Source organism: Vicia villosa, unplaced genomic scaffold, assembly GCF_029867415.1.
Source record: "Vicia villosa cultivar HV-30 ecotype Madison, WI unplaced genomic scaffold, Vvil1.0 ctg.002762F_1_1, whole genome shotgun sequence".
Taxonomy (NCBI): Eukaryota; Viridiplantae; Streptophyta; class Magnoliopsida; order Fabales; family Fabaceae; genus Vicia; species Vicia villosa.
In genome coordinates, this window is record NW_026706025.1 from 123,907 (window position 1) to 145,565 (window position 21,659).

A 21,659-nucleotide genomic window follows, 5' to 3' on the forward strand; every position below is an offset into this window, starting at 1 on the left:
AGCATAAGATAAAATAACGCGAGAAACACAAAAGGTTTGTTTATCCAATTTGATCAAATGATCTAAGTCTGGGGGAGAGGGCAACTCTTCAATTCACTATACTCAGAAAGTTGTTACAAGAGATTAAAAATGAGTTGTAAGAAAATAGTCTCCGCCTTCAGAGTTCTAAAGAACAAATCCTGAAAGCTCCTAAGAACAAATCCCTACTTTCTACCCAAGTGCTTCTCAATTTTTTCAACTCTCAATAATATGTGAATCACTCAAACATAAGGTTTTAAAATTATTTCGCAATTCTCGTAGATAACTCAAAATATTTCTCAAAAACCCTTGTCTTTTTAAGTTTTCTTTTGGAATTCCCTAAACCCTTATTTCTTCATTTTCTCTAAAATCTTAAAATTGTCACACTGCAATAACATAAGAGATACAAATTTATATCTAACAGATATATTACAAATCCAAAACATATATTATTAATTGTTAAAATAAGAAATATTATTATTATTATTATCTTATAATATCTATCAATATTATAAATATCTAATAATATTTCTTTAAAAAACTATAAATTTATTTTTCACAATATATTTTAAAATATTATAAATATTTTATAATATTTTTTATAGTAATTTATAGGGTTAAATATACTAACCCCCCCTGTAATGTTAGCGAGATTAGGTTTTAGCCCCTGTAAAAAAAAATTTTGATCCCCCCTTAACTTTTGCAGATTCCATCCCCAGACCCCCCTAATTGCCACGGTTGCACTGAGATTCCCCTAAGATTCTATATTGTATTACACGTGGAATTTTTTTCTTCTTAATATCCACCATGGCATTTCATCATCTTCTCAAATTACTCTTCATCTAGAAACGAAGAAACTAGGGTTCCTCCATCGTTACTCTCTCCATCGTTCCTCTCCTCGTATCATTCCTCCGTCGCTGCTTCACCGTTAATCTCACAACATGGGTAGCAAATCTTCATCATTCCCAAGCTCCACCTCACTGTGGTTGTAACATAACCATGAAGATGTGGGTATCAAACACCATTGATAACCCTAAACGCAAATTCTGGAAATGCAGAAATGTACTGGTAAGTTCATTCACATTTTTTTTTATTTGCTCTGTTTGCTGTGCGATAAAGGTTGCTTGTAATTTGCAGAATGGATGCGGTATGTTCATATGGGATGATGAGCTGGGTGAATTCAATAATGTCGATGTGATTCAATGTAAATGCACTGAAATGACAAAAGATGCGTTGAAAGAGATTTTGAAGGACATTGTCACTGACAATTTGGGAGCAGACACAAGTAATGAGAATATTTTGAGGTTGAAGAAAAAAGTTGCAATGGAGAAGAAGAAGAACCATAACATGATGGTTGCATTTTTTATGTCTTGGATGTTTTTTTCAGCATTTTATATGTTTCTGTAATTTAGTTTAGGGAAGTGTATGTTGTTTGTGATTGTATCACTTGTATCACTTGTATAACTTTTGTGGTATGTAACAATTTGATCTTGAATGGAATGAATGAGTCTATTATCATTTGTTTATAAAGATTTGCAAATAATATGAAGTAATTATGAGATTAGATAACATTTGAGGAAATTGATCCAAAAAACCATTACAAATGTTATAGGTCATTACCCTGTCATGTAGATCATCACCCAAAAAACCATTACAAATGGCCACAAAACAAAATACCATCACACAAAATACCATAAGACATAGTACCATTACTAGACCATTAGAAGTTAACTTAATGTCAATTGGTGCAAAATACACAAAATAATCAACTGCTCTTTTGTTTCTTCCATTTCTTCAAAGACCTAGTTGACACTCCAAGGCTTGATGATGTCTCTGCAGGGTCTATAATTGTGATTGGTTGCTCAGTGAACCTGGACCAGTAATTGGTTTCTTGAACCAACTTAATTTGACTCTTTCACTCCTCCTTATCTTTAAATCATGGTGAGGTTTGATTGTCTTCTTTTTCTTGGGCTGTGGTTGACTAGTGTCTACAACACATGACTGGGTCTGACTCTACACATCATTTGGCACATCATCATGAACATTCTCAAGCTCTACATCATTTTGGACAGCAGCCTGATCATCATTCTGAACAACCTCAGTCTCCACATTATTTTGCTCCTCATTCTCAGCCTAATCATCATTCTGAACAACCTCGGTCACTTTAGCTTTGACCTTTCTCTACATCACAGCCACAAACAAACAGTACAAATTAAGACATTGAGTGCAACAGAAATATTTATGAAGAAAATATAACATGTCTTACCTTTCTTTTGAGTGCAACAGGGTCCTGTGTGGGGCTCTTACATGTCAAAGCATTATGACCAATCTGGTCACATTTTGTACATTTGTATGCAACCCCAGTCCTTCTTTTCCTAGCACCCTCTTCACCACTTTCTCGAATCCTCACCTTTCTAGGTCTACCAGGCCCTTGTTTGTAAGCTGGTGGTAGCATGTCTTCAATCTCAGTTTCTGGCCACATGTCTTGGCCATTTATAGGTGACACAGAGAATCCATAACATCTGGCATATTTCTCCCTTGTGTAGCATTCATCAACAAAATCCTCAGGTGTTTATTTTCTATAGCTCAAAGCAGATACAACATGCCTACAAGGAATCCCAACCAATTCCCAAAAATTACAGCTACATGATTTTTTTGCTATGTCCACTATGAATTCTTGGTTGTTGAAACTGTGAGTCACTTGGAACTTCTCATCCACAGACCAAGTTGGTAGCCAATGACCACTATGAAAAACTTCATTGTCCAACCTTCTCCTAGGTATAGGCATAACTCTATGTTGCCATTTTTCAAGTTTCTGTACAGAGGTTGCTACCCTATTCATTAAATACTTCCTAATCCACTCACACATAGTAAGGATTGGTTTGTCCCTAGCAACTAAAATTGTAGCATTGAAAGACTCAGATATATTGTTCATCAACACATCACACTTTGGGTAGAAACTAAAAGCATGCTTACACCAGCTCTTGGTAGGTACAGCCATCAACCAAGTCCAAGCATTGAAATCAACATTCTTTAGCTCATTCATCTTCTGCATCCAAGCTTGATGATATGTAGACTTAGCAGCTCCCATCATCAAATCCCTTATTAGGGTTCCTCCACCAAACTTTTTCTTGAAATTGGCATATAGATATCTGAGGCAAAACCTATGTTCAATCCTCTCAAACATCTCATCAAAGACAACTACCAGTCCCTGCTCAATACAATAATAGAAATTACATTATATTTCAATAATAGATCTGCAGTTAGAGCAATTAGATATAAGTACAAAAACTTTACCTTTTGTTGATCAGAGATAAAAACAATTCTTTTGTCATGTCCAATATCCTCCATCAAAAGTTGGATAAACCATCTTCAACTCTCCTTGGTCTCAGTTTCAACCACTCCAAAAGCCAATGGGAAGTATTGATCATTTGGATCCCTTCCAAGTGCAATCAGAAGTTGACCACCATACTTGGTTTTCAGGTGACATCCATCAACCCCTATAAAGGGCCTACATCCATTGATAAACCCTTTCTTGCAGCCATTAAAAGAGAAGTAGAAACTTCCAAATCTAGGTTGGATAGTTGGGCTTGGTCTCTCAACATTAATTTTCACAGTATTGCCACTATTAACTCTTTTTAATTCAGATGCATACCTCCATAGAGCAGCATATTGCATATCAGCATCTCCCTCCACTATTTTTTTTGCCATCAACTTAGCCTTCCATGCCCGAGCAATAGTAATACCCACTGAAAATTTTTGCCTTACATCTTGCATTATGTCCCTGATTCTTACATTTTCACTTGATTGCATTTTCTTGACTACGTGCTTAGCCACCCATCTTGAGTTTGCAGATCTGTTGTTTAAAACCCTAGCACATGTGTGGGTGTCTACAAGTGTTTTTATAGCATAAGTATGCTTGTGGCCCACTTTGGAACATAAGACCAAAAAACCACATTTAGCCTTACACTCTACCCTTACTCTATAACTTTCATTTTTCACAAAACTAATTTCCCTACCATTGAGAACTGACCACTCACGTATTGCCTCTTTGAAGTCAACAAGTGTATTAAATTCCATACCCCACTTAAACTTGAAGTCCTTATTTAGGTGCTCTTTCCTAAATTTCTCATACTTGGGCTTATCCTCATCACAAGACTCATTTGGATCTGATGAGTTGAGCTCATCACTAACATATGCATCTTCTTCACATTTCTTATTGGGCCTAGTCAACAATCCAGCAACTACCCCCTCTTCCCTTAGTGGCAAAGTTACATCAATACCCTCAAATCCATCTAACAAGGCAGTGGCTCTGTCGTCCTCACTATCATCCAAACCCTCAACCACTTCATCTCCTAAGTCATCTAGATCAGTGTCTCCATTAACACAAGCAGGTTCCCTCACATAAAGTTCTATGTTTTCAGCATCATGTTCCAGATATAAGTCTCCCTCAGTACCATTTGCACAAAAATAAGAATCAAAGTCATATGCATCATCATCCTTTCTAATCGGAATATAACCCTCATCTATTTCCAATATCTTCGCCCATACCCTATAGCTCCCTTTCTTGTACCCCCACTTATTCACTAGGTTCTCGACAGTTTCCATGGTCCATGATTCTATGTGTAACCCAAAAATAGTAGAATCTACCCCCCTCTATAGATTATCTCATCTTTGTTTACCCTAATAAACTCACCCCCGTGGTGGAAAGTAACGTCGAAATGTTGCATATCCTGCGTTTAATCATTCAAATCGAAATAAAAACCCCAACAGAGAAGAAACACAAAATGGAGAAGAAGAATAACCATAACAACACTAACCTCTAACATTGCGCCGTCGTCCACCAAACCCTTATGCGCCGTCGTCCACCAAACCTTTCTACGCCGTCGCCGTCGTCACTATTGTTGCTAACTTGAGAATGTCTGAAAACGTTACTAAACCTAATTTTTACAAGGGGGTAAAACCAAATGACTTTTTAACTCTTTACAAAAGCGTGGCATGTAAATTTTACTCATATTGCCACGTATGTAACATGTTAAGGCCACATGGACATTTTAATTTAATTTTAATAAATCTGATTTAACAAGTGGCATTGAGGGGTGTTTTGGCGTGGAATCTTTGCAAGTTAAGGGGGTGATGAAAAAAAAAACTTTACCAGGGGCTAAAATAAATACTCGCTAACATTACAGGGGGGTTTGTATATTTAACCCTAATTTATATGATCTCTAAATTAATATAAAATATTCTAACATTAATGAATGACTGCATGAACGAAATTGACAAAATTCGATACTCGTGAACCGTTCGAATCAGACTATTTTTTAACTTTATAATTTTTGCCAATCTCAAAATATATTTTCTTTTTCTTCATCACTCAAAAATCTTAAGACATATTTCAACAAGACTAAATTTAAATTTAAGTTATTTATAAAAAACAAAAATATATTTAACTCTAAAAAGTATTTTAAAAAATTAAAGAAACCTTAAAAAATAGTCAATTTAAAAAAGACACCTGATGTAATTTTATCAAAATCACACACGCACGCACGCACGCACGCACACACACACGCACACACCACGAGTTACAGTCACTCGTACCTTCATTTTTGAATAAATATTTTTTAAAATCAACCGTTAAATTGAAATATAATATCATATAGATTATACCTATAAAGTTGGAGATTAATCTATAATGATTTAGTATACCATCAAGATATCAAAAGATTAACATTAAAATGAACTTTCATTAACGTTGATTTTGATGTAATTCAATGACATAGTAAGTCATTATAGATTAATCTCAAACTTTATAGGTATGATCTATATGATATTATATTTCAATCTAATGGTTGATTTAAAAAATTGTTTATTCGAAATAAAGTTACGAGCGAGTGTAACTCGTGCTGTAACTTTTCGGGTGTATATATATATATATATATATATATATATATATATATATATATATATATATATATATATATATATATATATATATATATATATAAGAGATCAAATTACATCCAAAGAGTTACAGCATTAGTTACACTCGCTCAATAACTTCACATCGAATAATATTTTTTAAAATCAATCATTGAATTGAAACATACCATCATATAGATCATACCTATAAAATTTGAGATTAAATTATAATGATTTACTATTTCATTGAACTACATCAAAATTAATGTTATATCAGGGATGTAAATGGATATTCACGGGGACGGATAGTATGATATTCGTGCCCACCCGTTGGATAAATATGATATTCATATCCGCCCCATATCCGTGCAGATATCCGCTAAACAGATAATCTGCGGGTATTAAAGTATCCGTGGATATTTACAAATATCCATGGATAATACTATTTTTCTAAAATCATATTTCAAAAAAAATATTTTTAGTTTTTTTTAAAGAAACAAGACGTTATTATCACATAACATTCATACAATTCTCTCTTATTTTAACAACAAAATTTAATCAAATTAATTTCTTTCATTTTCACCAAAGAATAATATCCCATACATTTCATTTTTAACAAAAAAAATGATATTATGATTGTGAGTTATGGTAGAAGAGCAGACGATGGAGGACTAGAAAGGATGACACTAGTTGGAAGGAAAAAGAGCGATACAAGTTGGTTGGACGGTAAATTGTTGAAGTGAGGTATGAAGTATAGAAGAAACTTAAATATGAAATGTCCAATAAATTTTGTATATAATATAAATGTTTTCTTCAAGAAAAACTTAAAAAAATATATGTATATGAGGAGGCTAGTTTTTTATTGTTTTAGAAGATGAAAAGATAATGTATAATAACCTAATAATATTTAAGTAATTTTTATAATTTATGAACGATATGGATATCCACAGGTACGGTAACATTAAATCCATATTCATATCAATTAATAAACTGGTATTTAAATATCCATTTATTTTATCTGTGAATATCTATTAAACTACCCGCTCGGTACACGTGACAGATTTTATCCGCGGGTATGTATATTTTTGCCATCCCTAGTTATATGAAAGTTCATTTTGACATTAATCTTTGGATATCTTAATGGTATAGTAAATCATTATAGATTAATGTCAAACTTTATTGGTATGATCTATATGATATTATGTTTCAATCAACAGTTGACTTTAAAAAATATTTATCTGGTGTGAAGTTATTGAGTTAATGTAACTCAAAGTGTAACTTTTCGAGTGTAATTTGATCTATCCTCAAATTATATATATATATATATATATATATAAAACGTGTCATTCCATCAACAACAAAACATGCTCATAATGTCAACATCGAAAGGACATATGCACTTAATCAGTTTCATTTTACATTACTAAAGAAATACTTAAGTAATGTCACTTCTGTTTGCAATTTTTTAGTGTTCAATGTCTCCCAGCTGTATCCTATAGTTTGAACTTTGAACTTGAATATTTGGAAATGTGTGAATATTTTATACTACTAGTGTGCTGCAGGATCAAAAGTGAGGATTGCACAATCGAACACTTTCAACTTCCAGTGCCAACAAAATTCTTAGAATGCTTGGACATATATTCTCTTATTTTATTTTCTTAACTTAAAAATAATATTCATCTAATCAACTTGGTACACAATATTAGAAACAAATACAAATTTAATATTCCTAAAAACTAAAATATAAATATGTGAACAAACTTTTACCATTATATATATATATATATATATATATATATATATATATATATATATATATATATATATATATATATATATATATATATGAGAAGGATAAAATTACACCCGAATAGTTACGCCATGAATTATATTCACTCGTAATTTTATTTTGAATAAATACTTTTTAAAATGAACGGTTAGATTTAAGTATAAAATCCACCGTTTGACGTTTTTGCCAAAAAAAAAAAGAGCTTTCTATTTATTTGTTATTATCAAGTTCAATCCAACAATGCTTATAATTTTATCAATAACTAGTAACAAATCCGTGCTTACGCACGGGTTCTGTTCAGTTACGCGCATTAGGATACATTATTTATTTTAAATAAAATGTTTATATATATATATATATATATATATATATATATATATATATATATATATATATATATATAAATAATTAATTATTTCGTATATAAAAATATTTAGATCATTTATAAAAATATTTGGATTAATAGTAAATTTCGTATATTATTTTAAAATTATGATGTTAATTTTAATTTCAGTATATATTATGTTTTTATTAATTAATATTTGCTATATTGTAATAATAATTTTTCAAATAAAATTAATTTATATTAAAATGTATTAAATTCTAAAATAATATAATTGATTTTAAAAAATAAATTTTTTCCTGTATACAGACTTCATTTTTGTTTATGTATCATTTACAAAAATATTTGGATCAATAGTAAATTTCGTATATAAAAATATTTAGATCAACAGTAGATTTTTTTTCCCTTATACCATTTTTGAATTTAAATATTTGGATCATAAATACAATATTTCGTAAATAATAGATTTTTTTCCTTATATAAATATTATTTTTGTTTAGGTATCATTTACAAAAATATTTTGAACCAATATTAAATTTTTATTTATAAAAATATTTACATCAATAATATATTTTTTGGCCTATGCCATTTTTGAATAACCAATATTTAGATCATAAATAACATTTATCATATATAAAAATAATTAGATCAATAATAGATTTTTTTTCCTGTATACAAACTTCATTTTTGTTTAGGTATCATTTACAAAAATATTTGAATCATAGTAAATTTCGTATATAAAAATATTTAGATCCATAGTTAATTTTTTCCTGTATACTATTTTGGAATAAAAAATATTTGTATCATAAATACCATTTTTTGTAAATAATAGATTTTTTCCGTATACAAATGTTATTTTTGTTTAGGTATCATTTACAAAAATATTTGGATCAATATTAAATTTTTGTATATAAAAATATTTACATCAACAATAGATTTTTTCCCATATACCATTTTTGGATACAAAATATTTGATCATAAATATGATTTCTCGTATATAAAAATATTTAGATCAATAATAAATTTTTTCCCGTATACCGATTTCATTTTTGTTTAGGTATCATTTACAAAAATATTTGGATCAATAGTAAATTTCTTATATAAAAATATTTAGATCAGTAGTAGATTTTTTTTCCGTAAAGCATTTTTGAATAAAAATATTTGGATCATAAATACCATTTTTCGTAAATAATAGATTTTTTCTGTATATAAATATTATTTTTATTTAGGTATCATTTACAAAAATATTTGCATCAATATTAAATTTTTGTATATAGAAATATTTAGAGCAATAATAAATTTTTTGGCTTATGCCATTTTTTAATAAAAAATATTTGAATCATAAACAACATCTTTCGTATATAAAAATATTTAGATCAATAATAATTTTTTTTCAAGTATAAAGACTTCATTTTTGTTTAGGTATCATTTACAAAAATATTTGGATCAATTGTAAATTTCGTATAAATTTTTTTTTAAATTAATAGTAAATTTTTCCCGTATACCATTTTTGAATAAAAAATATTTGGATCATAAATACAATTTTCGTAAATAATAGATTTTTTTCCGTATAAAAATATTATTTTTATTTAGGTATTATTAAAAAAAATATTTGGATCAATATTAAATTTTTGTATATAAAAATATTTAAATCAATAATAATTTTTTTTCCCGTATACCATTTTTGGATCAAAAATATTTTATCATAAATACCATTTCTCGTATATAAAATTATTTAGATCAATAATAATTTTTTTCCCCGTATACATACTTCATTTTTGTTTAGGTATCATTTACAAAAATATCTGGATCAATAGTAAATTTCGTATATAAAAATATTTAGATCAATAGTAGATTTTTTTTCCTGTATGCCATTTTTGAGTAAAAATATTTGGATCATAAATACCATTTTTCATAAATAATAAAATTTTTTCTGTATACAAATATTATTTTTGTTTAGGTATTATTTACAAAAATATTTGGATCAATATTAAATTTTCGTATATAAAAATATTTAGATCAATAATAGATTTTTTGGCCTAGGCTATTTTTTAATAAAAAATATTTGGACCATAAATAACATTTTTAGTATATAAAAATATTTAGATCAATAATTGATTTTTTCCCCGTATACCGACTTCATTTTTGTTTAGGTATCATTTACAAATACAATTGGATCAATAGTAAATTTCGTATATAAAATTATTTAGATCAATAGTAAATTTTTTTCCGTATACCATTTTTGAATAAAAAAATTGGATCATAAATACTTTTTTTTGTAAATAATAGTTTTTTTCTGTAAACAAATATTATTTTTATTTAGGTATCATTTACAAAAATACTTGAATCAATATTAAATTTTCGTATATAAAAATATTTAGATCAATAATATATTTTTTGAATAAATTTTTTCCGTATATCATTTTTTACTAAAAAATATTTCGATCATAAATATCATTTTTCGTATATAAAAAAATATCAATAATAGATTTTTTTGTGGAAAAAAGAAGTGAGAAAGTGATGAAAGGGGAAACAAATAGAGAATGGAGAGAGATTTGGTAAGTTTGATAAAGTATGAGGTTATATTATTTTAATAATAAAACTATGAACTTTATTGTACAAAGACCAGATAACCACAATTTTAATGTGGTGGCAAAAAATCAAATAAGGGTATTGTAAACTTTTCTACAACCACTAATTTTTTTATATTATAGATCCATTTAAATATTTATTAAAAAGAAAAAAATATATAAGAGTATAATAATTAAATATTAAGAATATATAAAAAGATAAGAATAACCAAATGCATAAATATAATAAAAATTATGACTATTTTATATAAAATAATCAACAATTAAATTAAAATGAGTAGATATAAGTACAATGTTGATCAATATGTATATTGTGTCACTCAAGATACTAAAGGTTGATATTTGTGTATTTTAAGTTTAGCATGCTACTTAAAGATGCAATATATTTTATGTGTATATACTAACTTTATATGATTTCATCTAGATCTAGTTTTGAATGCTTTTTAAAAGAAAAAACATATATATAATTTTAAAATAAATATGTATTAAAAGGTATTCTTTCTTTTTTTTACAAAACAAAAAGGTATTTGTCGATACTCTAAATATGGAATAATTTAATGAGGACATATAATGGGCAACACACGAAAGACTAGTTGTTGAGATTTTAATATTACTTGAACGCGTGGCTGACACACGAAAGTGGATGTACCAACCTTGGCCAATAATTCCACTCATAAAAAAAAACATACTTTATGCAATACAATTAGTTAAATAATAAATATTTTTAGAATTTAATTATTATGCAATATTAATGTAATGTATTTTATTATGTCGCTAAATCACGATTATTCATAATTGTTGTTTGGTTAAGAATCCAGAAATGTGTGGTGAAGTGATAGAAGAGTTTTGATGCGGTGGAGTAAGTTTCTAGTATGGTGGAAAGAAAACGGATTTGCAAAATTAACACTATAGCACATAAGTAAATGTGTAAGTGAAAAGTATTTTAAGTGTGTGAATGAATTGAAGATCAGAAATTGTGTGACGTTATTTTTTATGTAGTATGGCGATAAAATACATATGCGTGTGATTAAGCACCTTCTACGAGTTGTCGTTTGATTAGATTCAATAGTGAGAGATGTGATGAAGGGTGCAAGACCTCGCCAAAGATGAGGGTAAACCTGATCTGTATGCCTTTCTTTTCAACATTTGTTATGGGATCTTCTTTGTGGGCCTTGCAGATGGTCCAGAATAGTTGCCCCATTATGCCTTTGTTTCTGAAATGTGTATTGAGGGCTTTGTTATGTTCGTCTTCAGTCTGGACTTTGGTAGAAGAAAAATAAAAATCCCATGATGGGACGTTGATGTTTTTGGGAAGAGATGTACTAAACGTCTCCCTCGCGATTAGAAACGTTTCACATGTACGTCTCAACAAGTATCCCTACGTCTAACGGTAATAATTTCTTCTAATATTTCGACATTTGAGTGCTCTTGAATAGTGTACGATAAGATCTCGACCGTTAGTGGCGTCGTTCACGACATTCAACACTAAGGATTGCATGGTTTATCTTCCTTGGGAGATATATAAGGAGTTCTTACGTTACCATGTTCTTCTTTTTGCCATTAGTGAACCTTTGAGAGCTCTTCTCTCGCGTCTGCAACCTCTTATATCTTCGCCAATATCTTCCAATTAGTCTTTAATTCATGCTCACACCACCTCTTTTGGTAGAGCATACATTGTGTAGGTTATTGAGTTTATCTTTTCAAGGTAACACATGAGTCATAACTTTCTCTTCTTTCACACTTATTTACTTTATTAGTGTCTCTAGTTAGGAGAGTTGGGGATAAGAGGATTTGCAACAAGTATGATGGTTGAATCATTCTTTTCCACGAATGATTGTTTTCTTTTATAGATTTTATGCCTCCCTTTGAACGAATTTGAAGTACGTGTTCTAAACCATCTAGTAATTTCCCTTTCACAACTGCATCTGGTGAGGCGAGATTAAATCAAACACTTTCAGTATTAGTGAAAATATAAGAAACGTGTGTCATCTTTGAGATTTTTATTCCATTAATCCTAACAAAGTTCTGGTGATTGCGCTCGGGTTCAATGTCTAATCTCCCTTAGGCAGAGTATGTTTGAGGTTTATACAGATTGCGTGAAGAACTTCAAACACCGGTACTACCTAGTTATCTCGATTACCGAGGCGGCGCATGCTAACGTCTATAACATAGATTTTGAACTGCCTTATCAATGTTCAGACAAATTCTCTAAATTCTGGCGCCAACCATTTCTTGGTCGATGTGGGGGCTTATGTCTATAATTAAGATGACATATCCCATGAAAAACATATATGAAGAGGAAAATGGCAGCCTTCTTTGAAGATTTGGGATTCGTTGAAAACGTTATTCCGTCAGGGTGGCACCAATGAAATAAAAGAAGTAGTTCCTAGAGACGCATTTGTAAGTAAAATTTGCTTTGAAGGAGGATAAGGAGATCATTTTGTATTGGTTAAGAGGGATACTTCCTCTTTCCTTTAGCACTGCTTAGATAACTTTTATTTCTTTGTCATAATTAATCTTTATTGTAAGTTCTGTATTTTTAGAGTTGGCATTAATTTTTTGTAAAACAAATACTAGTTGCAAGAATGGAATATAGTATGTCTGTAAAAGAACAGGTACAGAAGATGATGAAACATGTCGGGTTGAAGTTACTCAACATCTGGAAGAATGTCCTAGAAGATGTCGAGACTTGTTCCATCCGATATTGTGCCTGCTGAGTTGGATTCAAGAAGATTCAGTTTGATTTAAACAGATGCAGAATATTCAGAAGAATATTATGCACATCCTAATTAGAGCAGATTAAAAGGTCTGAAGAATCAATTATAATATTCGAAGAATATATGGTTTCTAAATATGGAGAAATTTCAGGAAGCTAAAGATTGAAGGCCTTGTTTGTAGCAGAAGTTACTACCTATTTGTAACAGCAAATATGTTGCGATTGTAACCTAGGTTGATAAGGATTGAAGATGTAGAATCCTAAGGTTTAGAGGTGTGAACCTCCCGGGTTGTGGGAAGGTTACCGTGTCTGTCTCAAAGTTGTGAAGCAAGAGACATATTGTTCACCTTGAAGCCTGTAGGTAAAAGGTGTATTGTTCTTGGAGGAAGCTTTTAAGTAACTCTAAGTTATTGTTCTTAGTCAAGAGTCTTGACTAGGTATTGTCTTTTAGATTGTTTCATTCAGTTGTTGTTTAAATAGTTGTTACTGGGTTGTAACAGTTAGGTATCACTAGGGAGTGAGCGGAGGTTCTCTTGTCTTGGATGGATTTCTAAGATAAAGGTTGCATTGGGTAGTGACTAGATAAACTAGAGGTTGTTTATCTTTAAACTGGAGGTTGTTTACATAAAATAGTACTACTGATAATGGAATCTTCTTCCTGGCTTGGTAGCCCCCAGAGTAGGTGTGTTTATCATCGAACTGGGTCAACAATTGATTGTGTTCTTTAGTTTTCAGTACTGCGCAAAACTGTTTATATCTTGCCTGTGTTTATGACAGACATAATGTCTCGACATCTCTCAATACATCTGGATCTACTATACCAGAATTTCAATTGGTATCAAAGCAGGCATCCTGTTCAGTCTCTGGATGAGATCCTGGGAGGGTACTTTCTGGTTTGGAAAGGAAGACTTTTACTGAAAAGAGGTATGAATTTGGACAACTCATACCATTGTACGGGTGATCTCTTGACAATGATCATTGGTTATTTGGAGCAAAAGTTGTTCCTGTTTTGTTGCCTTCAGGCCTGTAGCTTGATGGAAAGCTGCTGAATGTGGGGTTGATATATTTTCAATCCTATGTTACCATGTTTATACTTGGATGGTGGTATAAGCATTGTGTCTGAATATTGTTGAGGAGCTTGGTTTTTTTCCGCTGCATGGTATCTGATATTACCCTAAAAGTATGGGGAAAGATACTAGGGTTGTTGCTCTCAACAGAGTATATGCCAGATGTCTCAACAAATTCATTGAAGGTGTCAAAGATACTTGAGATCTTTCTCAAGTCCACTCATGAAGACATTTGTCAAGAAGGTTGATGAGAATCAATTGATACTCACGTACATCTGCATATTGCTTGAAGACCTTGAAGATTGTCAAGGTTGGTGTGATGTTCTATGGTATGTTAGAACATTATTTCAAAAGGTATGCAGCTACCGGTTGAAGAACATGTGTTTTGGGTGCTGAAAAAATATTATGAATACTTTTGTTTGGAACCTACTCCTGATCTGGAAGAGGAGACATCTGGATGATGAAGATTGATCTCATCTGTTGTTGCAAGGGTTGGAACTTGGGAAAGTTCTTGCATGAAGGCGTCTAAGATGAGGTGATTCGTGATTTAGTTCCACTGCATGGTATCGCTTGTAAACATGGTTGTCTTAGCATTAGGGTTTGATCTCCTCATGAACTATATCCTATGATAAAGGAAGTTCTAAAATTGGTTCTACTGATTAAAGTGGCCAACGACACTTGAGTCCTGGATCTCAAGTCCACTCATAAAGTCACTTTATTAGGATTGATAGTCACTTCTTCAAGGATCATGTCTCCTTTGTTACGGATTGAAGCCGTTTATTTTGGTCTCTGATAGAATCTTCATGACTCTTGACCCGTTTAAAGAAGCAAATCTGAAGATGGTTGTTGTTGGTAAAGCAGGGTTTTCTGTTTCAAAGATGATTAGAGGATGTTTTTGAGGCACCATTAGCTTTAGCACCAAGTTCAGTTGTTGAAACAAATGTTCTATCAAATGTTGGGACATCATGTCGACTAGAATGGAACTCCTTGTGGTCTAGATGCTTTAGGTGCTAAACAGATGTGCACTCATCACATATGTTTGGAACCTTCTCCTGACTTGGAAGAGGAGGCATCTGTGGGATGTATCTAAGATGTTTCTCCACAAAATATGTCTTAGGTTGGTATTTAAATTGGTGGCCAATCAGTTGTCTACTTCTTGGTTCAGTTTATTTTTGATTCAAGTTAGGACTGATTTCTTGAGTATGAAGGTCAAGTTCATATGTTAAGGACATTGTGTCAGCTGATATGACATGGTGTTGGTATGGAGATGGTTGGTCTGATCAGAAAGGGTTATCAGATATTGGTGAGCTCCTGTTTCCCCTGCAAAGAGTTGTGCATGAACTACTATGGATGTTCCTCCAAAGCCATAGTATATGTCATACACAGGTGTTTGAGATTAATGTCAAATATAATATTGAGGCATCATCTCAAATGTGTGCTTTCAACCAAGGAAATGTGTGTGACTCATAGAGAAGGTTGGAACCAAGAAGGTTCAGAAATTACCATGAGTGTGAAGGAGAATTGTCTTACCTTGTGAGAGAAGGTTAGTCTATCCATGCATGGTGAATACATTGACGGGAGGCTGTTTATTTGTCCAATGAGATCTGAATATTTTGATTCATAAGTTGGTATGACTTTGTTGATTTCTGAGAGTTTAGTTCTATCTATGGAGTTTATCAGTTGTCTGGGATGTAAAAGAAGATCCTGGCACTTAGCAATAGTGTCAGAAGTGGCCAATCTGATAGTATAGAATTGTATCCGACCTTAACATGCTCTGGAAAAACATGATTGATATCATAGTAAAGGCAAGAGCAGAATGGCTGATGAAGAAGGGGTTCTCCTACTCTAACTTACAGATAATGGCAGTCTGGACCTTGTGTAGCAAGTTAGTTAGGAACATTTGTTCTGGAATATGTGAGAAATTCCTAATCAAGGGTATCTGGTGTGGAGTTTGTGCTATTCAAGGATTGTGGTTAGTTGCTACAAGAGTTTCCTATCAGCATTTTTGGCACCTATGAAATCTGAAGATAACTACTGATGGTTATCAAATTGCTACAAGACTGCTACATATGCTCCATTTTCACCTAGACAATAACTTTTGTTGTTTATGTTAATGACTATAACTACTGATGGTTGTAATACTAATGATACATGATAACTACTGATGGTTATCCTTCTCTAAGCCACAACTACTGACGGTTGTGTTGTCTCTGCCTATGCAACTACTGATGGTTGTATTTGTGCCAAGTATCATTCATAATGTCTTAACATATCAACTGGAGCTGATTAAAGAAAAAGTAGTAATCTTGATAACTGAACAAAAGGAGTTGATGACTGTTTAAGCAATGGAGGATTTTGTATAAGAAGCTAGCCTGAAATAATTCGTGCAACGACTTATTTTTCTACAGTTATCCGTGCTATTAAGGCATGAGAGGCAATGTCTGACCAGATGTCAAGACATTTTTTGAGAATATATTCCTTTAAAATCTAGCAAAGAAACATTTTGGAAGATATCATCAAAGCTTAGTCAGAAAGTCGAGTCTGTGACTATGGATGCGTTATTTTAGGAAATTGGTTCTTCTAGAAGAATTGGTCCACAGCCAGAAAAGGTAGTCAAAAGGCTATCTTGGAATTGAAATATTTTTTTGTTTTACTACGCATGTGTATGTTCTATCTGCTTAGAAGAAATAGTCCAACATTATTAAAGGCATTCAAAGATATTGGACGGTACACATTGATTTGTGGTGGTTTTCTCCTCAAATAACGTTTTCCTTGACCAATCAATTTGTCATATTTTCAAGGCTCGCTATTTCCTAAGTCTCCTATCTGCTTATTTATAGAGCCTTCTGCTATTCATCGTTTCACAGTGTGAAAGTTCTAATCATTGTGAGGTTCATGCGGGTATGGCTAAGTTGTACTTGGGCTTGGTTTTGTGATGGCCTTATTTGTCATTTTTTGGCCAAAAAGGGGGAGAAAGGGTGTGTTGCTCAGATGCTCAACCAGGAGTTCTATCATAAGGATGTCTGGTGTCTTTTTGTGACTTGTTTCTAAGTTATGAACAATTGTTGTGACTTGTGATCTGAGTTACACCATTTGTGTACCCAATATGACATATCATGCAGGTAGTTCTTCGATTAAGGGGGAGAGTTATACATCTTCTTTCTCATGTACAGCAAATGACTTCAGGACTTTCTATCTAACAGTCCTGAGGTTGTTCTTCCTTGGTGTTCAAAATCTGGAGCAAATGGAGCTGATTCAAAATGCTGCTCAAGATGTCGAAAAAGATGTTTTGACAACATAAAAATTTGAAGAAGATCTCCATGTTGTTGTTTATAGTAGTTACTGAGGACTACTGTCGGTTTGACTATTACTGTATTCCCTTGGGTTTTATATGTAATCATTTTTATTTGTTTTAGCCAAAAAATATGCCAAAAGGGGAGATTGTAAGTTCAGTATTTTTAGAGTTGGCATTAATTTTTTGTAAAACAAATACTAGCTGCAAGACTGGAATATAATATGCATTCGACATTGCGCCTGCTGAGTTGGATTCAAGAAGATGATGAAACATGTTGGGTTGAAGTTACTCAACATCTAGAAGAATGTTCTAGAAGATGTCGAGACTTGTTGCATTCGACATTGCGCCTGCTGAGTTGGATTCAAGAAGATTCAGTTTGATTTAAACAGATGCAGAATATTCAGAAGAATATAATGAAAATCCTAATTGGCGCAGAGTAAAAGGTCTAAAGAATCAATTAGAATATTTGAAGAATATATGGTTTCTAAATATGGATAAATTTTAGGTATTTAAAGATTGAAGGCCTTATTTGTAGCAGAAGTTAAGCTATAAATATAACAATTTGTAACCTAGGTTGATAAGGATTAAAGATGTAGAATCCTAAGGTTTAGAAGTTTGAACCCCCCGGGTTGTGGGAAGGTTACCGTGTCTGTCTCGAAGTTGTGAAGCAAGAGACATATTGTTCACCTTGAAGCCTGTAGGTAAAAGGTGTATTGTTCTTAGAGGAAGATTTTAAGTAACTCTAAGTTATTGTTCTTAGTCAAGAGTCTTAACTAGGTATTGTCTTGTAGAGTGTGTCATTCGGTTGTTGTTTAAATAGTTGTTACTGGGTTGTAACAATTAGGTATCTCTAGGGAGTGAGCGGAGGTTATCTTGTCTTGGATGGGTTTCTAAGATAAATGTTGCATTGGGTAGTGACTAGGTAAACCGGAGGTTGTTTATTTGCAAACCGGAGGTTGTTTACATAAAATAGTACTATTGATAGTGGAATCTTCTTCCTGGCTTGGTAGCCCCTAGAGTAGGTGTGTTTGTCACCGAACTGGGTCAACAATTGATTGTGTTCTTTAATTTTCAGTACTGAGCAAAACTGTTTATATCTTGCCTGTGTTTATTACAGACCTGATGTCTCGACATCTCTCAAGACATCTGGATCTGCTATACTAGAATTTCATTTAATGTTAATATAAAATAAAAGGCTATAACACGAAGATTTAAATGAAGAGGATGCCTGGGGATTGACCTTTTTCCTATGGTTGTTGATTCTGTTTAGGCTACTGAAGGAATCCTATGTATGGGGTTTCTGCTTGTATGGCCGCTGTTAACCTTCTTGTCCCGTTCCAAGTGGAAGTTTGCAATTCTCTGGATCTAGTCACGGTAGAAAGTGTTCCACGCTTGTCGCCAATGGTAATTACAGGGAGTTATGTCATTAGGCCTATTTCTTGTGTGTCTCATGGGGATGGGTCGTGTGTCCAACATAGGATGCTTAAGGAAGACTTACGAAGGCTTGATCTTGGTGTACAACCATCTCTAGATACAATTGTATTATAACATTCACTTCAGACCCGGCTTGGTAATCAGATGGCTAAGGAGTTTCGATCTTCTATTTCTAAAGAGGATTACACGTAATTTGCAGGCAAGGACAAGGAAATTCTTCAAGAGGGGTTGGCTGAAGTGGCGTACCAAACTCGTTGTACGTTGGCAATTTTGGACTATGGTATTACTAGAATGGGAGATGTTTTCTTGTCTAATCGTTTTTGAAAAGAAAAATAAGTGCTTTAGTAATGTTTCAACACTCTTACTATTAAGTGGGACGAGTATCTAAAATAGCTTACTAGGACGACTGATTTGCTAAGAGAGATAGGGTTTGAAGTGTAGAATTTTGGACATAATCACTTATTGGCTAAGAGGATGCAATCTCTTGCGCAAGAGATGAAGAAGTAAGATTGATAAGTGCCAAATTGTAGTTATTTATGTATATAGTTTTATGACACTTATCATCTCTTTTTCCCAAACTTGTGCATGAATGCGTACATTTTAGTTAGATTTGTACATATTATGTATAATTTTTTTATTCATTTATATACCGTTAGATAGTTTTCTATTCATTTTGTAAGTATTGATGCGTATTGGGAGCATGAGCAATAAAGTGTCGAAGACACCGCTTCAAACGCGCGATTTTTTACCAATTCATCAAAGAATAAGGCTCAAATAAGGATGATAAAAATCATCAATTTGTTTGTCATTTATTCATTGTTAGGTAGAGCATGAAATAAGCTTTCCAATGTTTTGAATCGGGCGCAAATCGGAGTTACAGTTCTCAAGTTATGGCCAAAATAAGATTTCATTTTTCCACTGAGCGGACTAAGCGCGGATTTTGGCACTTAGCGTGGTCTCGGAGCATTTCAGACAAGTTTGGCAGAAGAGGGCCCGCTTAGCGCGGATTTTGGCGCTAAGTGGAGTCTGGGCGATTTGGAAAGTCATTAAATATGGAAAAATCACATTTTTATGTCATGTTTTGGATTTTTGTTTTGTTCCTAATCCATCACCAACCATTTTTTGGATAGATTAGCTTAGAAAACAACTATGGAGCTTGCATTTGGTTGATCAGTGGTGGATTGGTCATTGATCGGAGCTAACAAACAGGAGATTTTGGTTCATTTCTCTTCTTCTTTGTGTATTCTCTATTTGTTAGGTTTTGTATATGTATTTACTTTGAACTCATGTATATTTATCGCCCATGGCGTTATATAAAGCTTGCTTTACAAATCTTTGTTGATTGTTGTCTTAGATTTTTGCTCTGTGCTAGGGATTTGGGTTGTTGTAGAGATAAACTTCTTGAATCCTTATCTAGGATGATTATCTGTTAGTTTCTGAACTCTAGAGATAGATTCAGAGCTAACAATCAATATGGGTGTCGAATCTTAATGCTTCCGTGTTGGTTGTTTCGGTTGAGAGATCGTTGATACGATTGAAATGGATGTCTGCTGTGTTATTAAGGTTTGCTAAGAGATCATCGCCGAGATGATATAGTAGTTCTCACTACTTTGAGTTAGAAATGACTTAGAGTGTGAGCGATGCTTAGTGACATTGACGAGTATTGTAGGTTGAGTATAACTAGTCAATAAGTTTAAGTTTGTGATAAGTAGATTGTATACAATGCTTGATAAGTCTTATCTTTTTGAAGAATAAATTTTTTTGGTGTTAATATTTACTTTTCCATTTTCATATTTCAATTCATTCAAACCCAAGCTCGAAACCGTAGAAACCGTTGATCAAGATTCTACAACCATCTCTGTGGGCACGATAATTCTCGGATAAATATTTCCAAATCTTTTGTTGCTTGCCACTCTACTGCACCAGCAAAATGGCGTCGTTGCTGGGGATGGTTTTGTTTAGGATTGCATCGCAATAGTTTTGATGGTTTTGAGCTTTGTATATATCGTATATATTGTATAGTTTCACTTGTATATATATATATTTACTTGTACATGTTTATTTGTATATTTTCACCTGTAAATGTTTACTTTTATATGTTTACGTATAAGTATACTTTTGTTGGTGAATGTTTGGTGAGACATGTTGATCTCGGATTAGCTCTTTAATTACAAATATTTACTTTTCAACTTGTGTTTCCAACATTCAACAACGTTCACTTTTTGTATGTTAATAGTTGTATGTGTTCATTCTTGTACATTTATGTTTTCTTTTATGTGCGTGCAATTGTTGTATATATTTGTACACGTAACGTTTGTTGATTGTGTGGTTAGGACACTTTCTTTAGGTTTGCGCGGTGAGACATCACCATGGCATTATGAGAGAAGGTGACTTTTCGGGCACTAATACAATAAAGGCGTTAAGCTAACGACGTAAAACAAGTGCTTGTTGGGAGGCACCCAACGGTTGTAAGTTTTGTGTATTTCT

General features: G+C 32.4%; 1 protein-coding gene across 1 annotated transcript; it reads right to left on the reverse strand.

Moving 5' to 3' along the window:
- Positions 1-3,390: 3,390 nt before the first annotated feature.
- Positions 3,391-4,626, reverse strand: LOC131639766 (uncharacterized). Its single transcript, XM_058910229.1, has one exon. The coding sequence runs from the start codon at positions 4,624-4,626 to the stop codon at positions 3,391-3,393; it is 1,236 nt and encodes a 411-aa protein (XP_058766212.1).
- Between the last annotated feature and the right edge of the window lie 17,033 nt (positions 4,627-21,659).

Excerpts from the sequence above, each read along its gene's own strand:
- LOC131639766 (XM_058910229.1), bottom strand. The coding sequence starts at position 4,626 with ATGGAAACTGTCGAGAACCTAGTGAATAAGTGGGGGTACAAGAAAGGG.